The sequence below is a fragment of the Sprattus sprattus genome (assembly GCF_963457725.1).
Source record: "Sprattus sprattus genome assembly, chromosome: 4".
In the NCBI taxonomy this organism is placed as follows: domain Eukaryota; kingdom Metazoa; phylum Chordata; class Actinopteri; order Clupeiformes; family Clupeidae; genus Sprattus; species Sprattus sprattus.
In genome coordinates, this window is record NC_137923.1 from 29878751 (window position 1) to 29889220 (window position 10470).

At 41.1% G+C, this 10470-nt stretch overlaps 1 protein-coding gene across 1 annotated transcript; it reads right to left on the minus strand.

The window, feature by feature from the left end:
• Positions 1-3590: 3590 nt before the first annotated feature.
• Positions 3591-10470, minus strand: LOC308364064 (uncharacterized protein). The gene is made up of 5 exons (XM_080837031.1): positions 10057-10470; positions 7142-7474; positions 5893-6258; positions 5591-5757; positions 3591-5329 (listed from the first exon to the last, which is right to left on the minus strand). Exons 1-5 carry the CDS (start codon positions 10121-10123, stop codon positions 5285-5287), a joined length of 978 nt encoding a protein of 325 aa, XP_080693157.1. The 5' UTR covers positions 10124-10470; the 3' UTR covers positions 3591-5284.

The following is a 10470-nucleotide window of genomic DNA, read 5'->3' on the forward strand; positions in this document are numbered from 1 at the left end:
GTGGTTGCTATGACATTGTTTTCCCCAGCTGGTGATGTACTGTTGTGAATCACTGCCACACCTTCCACTAACAGACCTGCCTCCAGACATCCTTGAGATATGGAAACGCGGAGCTGCTTTCACCCCTGTGATCCTCGCTCGGGGACAGGTGGGGCCCGAGACCTCAGAGGAGGAAGAGGAGGAGAGGGAGCTGAGGAGAACAGATATGGAGGAGGGGAGAGCAGAGGGCGACAGGGAGACGGAAGCTCTGGAGATAGCGATCGAGAAGGAGCTGAGCTCCAAGGAAATCAGCGCAACCTCCCTGTTACAACCAGAGGTGACTACACCAAAGCCCAGTGGTAGTCCAGACAGTGTTCTATCACTCCATATCCCAGGGGCGTCAGGTTAGGGGGGCATGTATGGTCTACCAATAGGGTCAGTGGCTATCTCCATTGAATGAAGTTTAATGCAGATATTATTAATTACAGATAAGTATTTTTGAAAAGCCCATACTCCGGCTTTTGACACGGTTTTTCACACACGGCGGCCATATTGTAAGGTATTTCTATCCAAGGTGCAAGATCAACGGTGTAGTGAATATCTTGCGATCTGTAGTTCCTCAAATCAACGCCTCCGAACTCACAGCTTGTTTCTGATATAGATCCCCAGAGGACTGGAGCACTCCTTGTCTCGGGAGGAATCAGGTGAGATCTTGACAGGGTTCTCATTACAGACTTAATGTGGGAGCTTAAATCACTACATAAAGATTTACATTATTTTGTCCCCTGGAAAGAGAATGTGACCATGAACTATGAAACATTTAAATAGACTTAGCATGTTCTGTTGTGAAGAATAATCAGTGCTCACTTGTAATGAATGAGTATGTGGCGGCAACAGTTGTTTCAGCTCTCTCTCTGGAGTTGTCTGACAAAGACATTCCTGGAACACCGCCGAGCCTGGAACCCGCTGAGCTCTCAAGGTGAGAGTGTGTGTGTGTGTGTGTGTGTGTGTGTGTGTGTGTGTGTGTGTGTGTGTGTGTGTGTGTGTGTGTGTGTGTGTGTGTGTGTGTGTGTGTGTGTGTGTGTGTGTGTGTGTGTGTGTGTGTGTGTGTGTGCTGAGTTTTGTTTAGACAAAAAAAAGAGGGTTGGAGAGTATGAGGAAAAAAACTTCTTCACATGAACAGCAAGGGCAGCATATTGTACCTCAGAGTCCTAGTCACAGGGAGACTGCTGTGAGATGAGATCGGTAGCTGATAGTGGAGCCATGTTAGAAGTTTGTGTTGTTCAAAATGAGCCCAGCTCTCAAATACAATAAAATAAAACTTTGACTGAGCCTTGTTATATCGTTTAAAGCATCTTGAGACAATTTTATTGTTTTGTCGCTATATTAATACAAATGGAATTTAATTGAATTGTTATTTAGTATCCTGTGGTTGTCATTGTGACACATTACCGTGCATTTTGTTTGTGTTGGAGGTCTCCTCCTCAGCCTTCCCTTGGTCGACTGGAAGACATTCCTGAAGAAATTCCAGAGCCTCTACAAGCACAACTCGGACCGCCACAGGATGAGTGGAGGTACGAGCGCCAGTCCAGTTCTGTGAAACTGGGAATCTAAATGGAATGCCTTTGTTTTCAGAAGAGCCCCAACCCAGTTGTGTGAACATATGTGGATGCCTCAGCATCAGTGACTCAGATCTCAGTTGTGCACAGAGCCCTGCTTTTCACAGTTCTTGTTATCACTTCTGATGCAGTGTGTTTGTAGAAGGCCATCTCGATATTGTATCTCTTCCCCTTCAGGTTTTTTTTCCAACCTCTGCAAATGCAGGACGAAGTGACATTTCACTCTTTACTGCCTCCAACATCGAGCCGTACAACAGTCGCCTGCTCTTTCTGGAGTCTTTTAGGTGAGTGGAAAGGATACACCGATATATTTCACTTATTCATTGTGGTTTAAACAGGCTTGACTTGGAATTGTTTGGGTGTTTCAGTAGTCCTGAATGAGTGTTATTTTAAATAGGGATTGAATAGATATATAGGTATAGGAATACACAACTTGTCAGGTGAGCGTTTCCAGACAATCATCCTGGCTAAAACTGAGCTGAACGGTGAATGGCAGCACCATCTGACAGACTCATCTGATGGCTAGGGTGGGTAAGGAAGGCTGAGAAGACTGACAGAGATCTGTTTCTAGATTAAAAAGTGACATTTCTACCTAGGGATTTGAATGTGCTGATTAGTGCAGTACTTCAACCAGGTAGAACTGATGGGTATAGGATGGCTCATGGACATGCAAGAATATGGCAGCACATTCATTTTCTGAATCTAAACTACCAACCAGTGGCAGAATATTAAAATAATAATACAATTCAATAATATGATTTAGAATCAATCTAATGACAGTAGGTTATCAACAATAGGGAAAATCACTGAATGGTGTTTTTCATTTATAAAGTGGATCCACATTTGAAGAATCTCACAAATCTTTTTAGGGATGTTTTAGTCTCTAAAACGAATAAAAAGATACCTAAATGAATACATTAATGACATTTATGTGGCCATTTACAGATAATGTCAACCGAAAGAGTCTCATGGTGCACCAGGACGAGCCATATGGAGAGATTTTTGTTTCACGTGGACCTCTGTTTTATCAAATAGGATAACAGCATTTCAGATACACTATATTATAAGTATGTTTTGTATATATATTATATTGTGTAGACATGATGTCTATCATTTATGATCACTGTTGAACTATAATGCTAAACACACTGTTAACCTGCTCACTGTCACCCGCTTCTTATCCATGTAAACTATTATTAGATTAATTTGTGCCAATTGAAGTTGGGATTTATCTACTCTCATCTAGTTTTATAATATTTATAATATTTAATTACAGAGGCAATTACATACACTCATTAATTGATATTTATTTTGATGCTTTTTAAATACCGTATATTCAACCGGTTCAAATATTTATCAAAGCAAGATGAATGTAATGATCATCAGCATTCTGTTGCCTGTCATTGTGCATTTTATAATACATTCGTATAGTTGTGTTAAATTGAATTGAAATTGAATTGTATATTTGCATTTTACCAGTGTTAAGGTACAGCTTTCAAAGTTAGCCATGAATTGATTTGACTTTTAGTGTTACCCTGATGTCTAACTATAGTTTTTTTATAAATGTTTTGCATTTTATACAGTTATTTTTCTTTTAACCTTCTCATGTGTACAAACAGAAAGATTTGTGTCCATACAGACAGAACATTATTTTGTACCATACCAAAGTAATTAAATATTGTCTATGCACTCATATCATTTTATCTTTAGTTTTCTGTATCACCAAAATGAACATGGGTTGTCCTGTTGTTGGGAGCTTATTACTAAACTGTTTTCTGTTGAAACCTTTACAAAGTGACATGCACAATCTGATCACATATCTATTTAGAAAATGTTGTTGCTCATTTGACATACATTTATCTTGTCCCATGAACAAGATGATGAAATGTCATATTTTATTTGCTTCTAGCAATACCCTGTATTTTTAATAATACTTTACTCAGACTGTACACTAGTCCGACACATGGTGACACGTTCAAAAACAATCCCAGAATAATTTAGAATCATTTTATTATAAACACAGTTCTAAACTTGAGCTTTTATACAATATTTTCACAAATGTGCAACATATTTGACATTGAACCACCTTTTGGCACTTGTCACCTGCAACAAGCATACATGACTTGTGTACAGCACATTTTGAAAACAATTGTGTTGTTTTATTTCTTTCATGAGATGGGAGTCAGGTCAAAGTGAGCCTAAGGCAACATATTTAATAATGGTTAATTTTAAGGACATTCCGTGCATCCCAAAACAGACCAAACTGTTATCAATGAAACTATACAAAAATATGCTGCATTTAGTATATTTATAGGTAACCTGATGTATCAAACAACCAACAGCTGCAACACAGAACACAGTTGAACAACTCAATATACAGAACATCTTAATTAGAACCTTGTCTTCCTTGTGTCCTTGTATGTTTTATCAGTCCATAAGTATTGCCTGGGAAATGCCTTCAAATGTTTCAACTGTTGCAAATTCGCCGTAACTGATCAATGAGACAGCTAACACCGAACCGTTTCAGATACAAGGACCGAAATAACACATGTGGCACTTGGTCTGTCCTTGCTTTACTGTTTATTTCACTGAGATTTAATTCTTCTTTTAGAATTCTAACTGAAAGTTGCTGTCAAAGAAAATGGTATGACCCTTGGAGGTGAGGCCTTCTGGTGTTATCTGTGTGCTGTAGATTTGATCATAAATAATGTGCTAGATTTCATGAACCAATGTAGAGAATGGAATTATTGTCACTGGGCTAGCACAGCTGATGCACAGGTAAAGTTAAGATGAAAAACAGCAGTACACTTATGTAATGGAAAATGTTTTGAGAAATGATGCTGGGAGATTCAACAAATATGTTGACTGGAGCGCTGATGTCTCTGGATGTCTGTCGTGGTAACAAGCCTTCCCTGACAACCTGATACAGGCAACTGACTTGAGACCACTTTGATAGCACACCTGATCATTAATAGAACTGCAGCCTCTTCTAGAGATTTTAAGGATGTGTTAGCTGTTAACTAAAGTTAACCAAACACATTTCATTCAATCCGACACTAGGCCTTTTATGACTGGAATTAGATAAGTCATCACAACAGCACAATACTGTATGACTGACGTATCAAGCAATTTTGAATACACATCAATCCCACATTATCATAGTTACCAATAAAGTGGAGAAACAGATTTCGGAACACCATTATTCATACACAGCTACATTAAAAGCACAAAAAGGCAACATCACAATTTCAATCCTAGTGTATATTAGCAACCATTTACACATCAATGTTTCATCTCAAGATAAAAATTACATAATGACCAGCATCATCTCTTCCACAATGTTTTACTACCTCACTACATTTTCAGTCAGACAATTCCCATTGATGATTCAATCTCACCTGGCTAAATATGAGCTCAACCACTCAAGGTACCACAATAAAAGGAAAAGGCCTCGTCTAAGTGCTTGACCCTTTGGATCACATTCTCCTCAAAAACATGAGGATGCTATTTATAACATGATGCTGTGTCTAGCAATAGTAGTAAGATGAAGAGGGTGAAGTAGAGAAGGTAAAGTCCAATCTGTTAGTGAGAGGTCCTCGTTAATCAAAAGGCAAGAGGAACCATCAATGGCAGTGGTTTTCCAGCTTGGGACTATCTTTTAATGCTAGACGAGGTATACTGGCTGGCTAATAGCTGTATCTTGAGAGAGGGGTATCCTCCAGCAGGTCATCCTGTGGGCATACAAATAGAAAGACACATGCTGAAGTGGACCTTCAAATTTTGTTAAACAAAATAATTTAAAAAAAAGAAACCACAATGAAAATGGTAACGTTTTGCACACACACCAGTTATCAGTTTAAATCTTGCGGGAGTTCATTTATGAGCTCACAACTGGGCACCAAAGCCATGTTGTTGGGTCAGCTTTGTAGATGCTAAGATAAGGATCAACAGGAAAACACTACCAGAAGCAACAGTCATCCTCCTGAACTCACCATCGGGAGATCCTGAAGTCGATGAAACTCGGGGTGCTCATGGCGATGGCGAAATTTGAGGAAGAGCAGGACAGAAGCTATCGCCGTGCAGACGATGAATATGGACACCAGCCCTGTAAGGATGGGATCCAGTGGAGAGGCAGGATGGTGACCGTCACGTGGTGCGTCTTGATGAAGAGGAAAGGTGCAAAAGCTGTCAAATAATATAATTTTCTGGACACAATCTTCTTAACTTATTGCAAGCCAATGTCTATTTAATCTCACTTTTAACTCTTTTGTGTTTGGCTTTAATGAACACTCACCCTCATCACCAACATCCAACTGTGGAGGGTCATCCTGTTTGGGTGGGGCCACAGAGAGTTGAACAGGTGTTTGGGGGGCCTCTGACGTGAGGAGTTGGGTAGGAGAAGGGGTTGGTGGGAGGGAGGTCATATTCAGAGTTGTCTTTTCAGGTACTGATTCAGGGGGTGATTGTTGTGTTGTCTGTGTGGATACAGGGATAAGGGTAGATTGGGGTACGGTCTGGGTGGCCACTAGGGCAGGCGTCAAGGTGCCTGTGTTCAGGAGATCACTATCAGTCTGATGAGTTGATGCTGTAGGGGTTGTGATTGGCTCTGTGGGGGCAGTGCCTGTTCCTGGGGGAAGTGATGTGGCAACAGCAGTGGATGCTGGGAGAAAAAATGGAAAAAGAATGGAAACGAGAAAGGGATTGGAAACTAGAGGTAAGAATAACACAGTTTTAACATACAGTAATAAAAGGATATATAACAAAAATTGAAGCTATGAACAAGCAATTCAATACAGACAGCGTGAAAACAAAAGTTATACGCATAGCCCTAACCCAAGGTTTGTGTAATATCCACAATGGTAACTTGCAGTTTTGAAAAGAAATTGTGTTGGAGCACACACCATGATTATGAAAGTATTAGTAAAGTGCTTGACTGCCTAATTCTATGAGTGTTTCCGTCCTAATTTCCTGGTAGTGGTTTGAAGCCATTCAATGGTAGTATGACACCATTGCCCACCCCAGTGAGAGAAATTAATCAAGAGGTCAGAGCTTCAGCTGAGCTAAATATAGACAAAGGTATGCCAGTGGTGTGACGGCGGCGTAACGCTGACAACTGTATTTACAAACACAGGGGCAGTATCTACACACAGCTACGGCAAAAGGTAAACTTAGTATAGCATGGTTAAGACAGTTATGATAATAATATGACAAATAATACATTATTATTAATAATTGCATTCTATATAATTAACATGAATTAATGTTTTTTAATAATATTGTATGCATAAAGCCAATTATACCATTACATCGTGTGTATTTGTCTGCGTTTGTGTTTTCATTACAGAGTGATAATGTCAAATGTTATATTTTGAAGGGTTTCGTGTGTTTTCATTTATGCGTCTGTTGACTTTTTAATTAGGACATGACTCGTTTTCCCCAGGTGTAAATGCAAGATGCGCTATGAACATCGATGCCACAGACAAGAACACAGACACAGAAATAGTCCACACATGCTGGCTGACACTACCTTTCTCACACTGTACCTGTGAATGAGAATGGCTTAGGGCTGAGGGTGTCATTCTGTGGGGGCACTGGGAGCGTAGGGAGGGGGGTTGTCATATGGAGAGCAGTCGTGTCTCTCCATCCTCCAGAGACAGTGCCAAGTTCTGGTGATGAAGCACTGACGCGGGTGGGCTCTGACGGGGAGGGGAGAGTGGCAGCCGGTGGGGAGGTTTTCTCTTGCGGTGGAGGATTAGATGAGGCTTCCTCTCCAGATGTCGCTGTGGGTCTGGAGGAAAAGGTAGAGATGGAGACGGGAGCTCCCACATCCAACTGGGCAGTGGGAGGCTCGGTGTGCAGTGGATCAGTGGTCTGACCTGCGGAGGAAACAAACAGGCAGCATAGTTAGCAATGAACAACTCAGCAAGCAAAGGAAGGTAGAACCAAACTCCCATAATTCATAGTATTGTGATATGGATGGTGACAGTGAAGTGGGAGGGGTGGTACACTCATCAGTGAATGAGCTTGGACTCATGGATAGCTTGAACTGACTGAATGAGATCCAGGTGTGACTGATTGGAAGCGCTGGAGAGACAAAAGACTGGGCAGGCGCTGCATTAGGGAGAGAGCACGTCTCTGCTGTGGCTCAACCCTCTTTTGGGGAGGGAGGGGATAATTTGCATTTGCTTCTGCTTCTGCTGACGATGAAGATAGAGATAATAGGGGGGTTAGCTGTTGCGGTGTTAGGTGGGGAGGGGTTGTAGACAGTCAGGCCTTGGACTTAAGGAAGGCCGAATAAGACTTCTCCGTACAACACGATTTTGGGCACATAGGAACGCCTTCGACAGCTGGAACGCCTTCTCAGGTGAGTGCAGTGGCCCTGTGTGTTGCTTCTTTCTGTGGGGTGAAAAACCGACATCTGTCAAAAACCTGCTAGTGTCCAGCGAAGCATTTTCCCGGGTTGTTGGACGGCGTCTTGAATTCAGACCCCAGGGGAGGGTCTTGCTAAGGGGGCAAGTTAAGTGTTTAAGTGAATCCTTTTAAGTGTTTAAGTGTATCCTTTTAAGTGTTTAAGTGTATCTATTTAAGTGTTTAAGTGTATCCTTTTAAACTTGATATGTGTTTTTGTATGAATGTGTAGATGGGGTTGTGTGGGTTTTATTAGCGTGAGGAGTTGATACAGGTTAACTCATAGATGGTTTGGCTTAAGCGCTGAGGGATATAGATGGCAGAGCGAGATTGAGTGATGCTGTGAGTAATGGCTTGCAGTGCCTCCGTAGGGTGAGGGTGTCAGCGTGCCGTGTTCAGGTGGCGTGCCTTAAGCTGGAAAATGGCCCTGTGTGTAGGAGTTTTCAACTTAACGGAAACCTGGTTTATCATGGTGAGGTTGGTTTAAACCCTTTCTACCTTTTTATGAAATAACCTGTAGACCATTAGATGAATTAATAAAGATGCCTCTTTGTATCACACACACCATTGTGGTTGTGATTATTCCAGATCTCCGACATTTATAGCAGAGTTGTCCTGCTCAGTAAGGGTAAAACGCATAATTATTACAGTGTTATGTTATAGCAGACTTTCAGCTCCACAATCCCTATAGACTACTGCCTCTGTTATTGAAACATCACTACACCTCACCACACCTCACTGTGTGTTAATTGCAAGTCGGAGGAATGTGATTGTTTAAATAAATATCACCAGCCCTTTTCACTGAATATATAAATGGTTCGATTTTAATGGAAATCCCAGAAAAGTCCCTGATCTAGGCTGGCATGTGATTTTTGATTGATTTTTGATCTAAATCTAGAACAGGACCAAAAAGGAAATTGTGGGGACATGCTTAATATTCAAATGCACTGGGTGCATCCTATCCTAGTTTCAAGCCCTTTGTTTACATTTGCCAACAAAATATAAACAGAAGAAATGCTTGGAATGAAGCCATCAAGGTACACAGAACATAGGGATATTCAAAAATGGCACTACTAATCTCACTCTCTGTTAAACTGCAAAGCATTTTCACATGGGTATGAGGGGGAGTACTGCCTGTAGATCGACTGGTCTGATCTTATTGTGAAGACTAATGTATAATTCAGGGCAGCCAACCACAAACAGCAGTTTAGAGGACCACTTTGCAAGTGCCTCTGACATTTAGGCATCTCTGTGGATTTAAAAGAACAAACAAAACAACAGGCGTGTATATTTGTTCCCATGAGAAACGAAGATGGAGCTCAGGCCCAGATTTTGTCTACCCTTGGGAATCTCTGTTTACTTTGCTTCAGTATCTCTGAAACTCAAATTAGGTCATATTCCAAATGAACAAATGAAACAATCTAAGGAATAATTTAATTCAGCCTAATGGGTTGGCTATATCTGTTTCCAAGAATACATTTGTTATTCAAAAGATAAAATGGAACAAAGACTGTACTCTACTGTCTGCCTCTTCATGTAAGGCTTACACCTTCAAATCAAGTTGAACAAATACAGTTTCACTTTTGAACACCTTTGTGCATTTGTATTGGGAGCATATACAGTATCTACTTTCATGCCACATTTAAATCTAGTAAAGACTGTGTAATACATTGCATTGTACCATCTAGTAGCTTACAAACAGCAAGTATACAGCACGACTTGTCACATGAAACAGCCAGGTGTTGATGTATAAACTATGGACGCAATGATCTTAAAAAGGAGAGGTCGGCAGAATAGGCCATGCCTTAACGATCATTGCGTGAGCAATAATGATTTGTGCGCCTTGATTTCCACAGTTTAAAAGAGTTATCACATTCATCCCGTTATCCACCCACCTCAGATAATCACACCACTAACTCGTACTGACAGAGATGATGTGCTAAATGTACGCCTTATTCCATAACAGTTAAAGGACCTAGATAAAATGTACACTATCACTGCATTATGCCAGATAAGCGACAGAATAGCATACATCTTCGGAGGACCTTACCTGCCAATTTGGCTGGATTGAATAGAATCACCAGAGCACCCGTAAAAATATAACTTATAGTTTTCATGTTCGTGGGTGTTTTTTTCTAGGCGGTGACGGCGGTTCATCTGTCGGCTTGCTCACTCTTCAGCGGAGAGGTTTTCTTTCCGTTACGTTACTTGACGGGGAACATCATCTCTAAAAATACACACGGGGTCTAGGCAAAGAAGGGGAGGGGTACGACTGTGTGCTCTCACACTCAGAGAGGCCTTGGATCCGAAATCGAACAAAGAAACAAGAAATTTCTCTCAACCAAAGAGCAACTGAATTAAACACGATATCATCCACTCCTTTGTTCGTTAGCTCATACAGAAGCCTGAACAGTAGGTCGATGCTCTCGCGTCTCCTCGCGTCCGTTCTCCGAGCGGTGTGTCA

Coding starts and splice junctions, on each gene's coding strand:
- LOC308364064 (XM_080837031.1), bottom strand. CDS start 10,123: ATGAAAACTATAAGTTATATTTTTACGGGTGCTCTGGTGATTCTATTC. Junction 6,259..7,141: donor TAAGCCATTCTCATTCACAG/GTACAGTGTGAG, acceptor TTTTTCTCCCAG/CATCCACTGCTGTTGCCACA. Junction 5,330..5,590: donor GACTTCAGGATCTCCCGATG/GTGAGTTCAGGA, acceptor GTATGCCCACAG/GATGACCTGCTGGAGGATAC.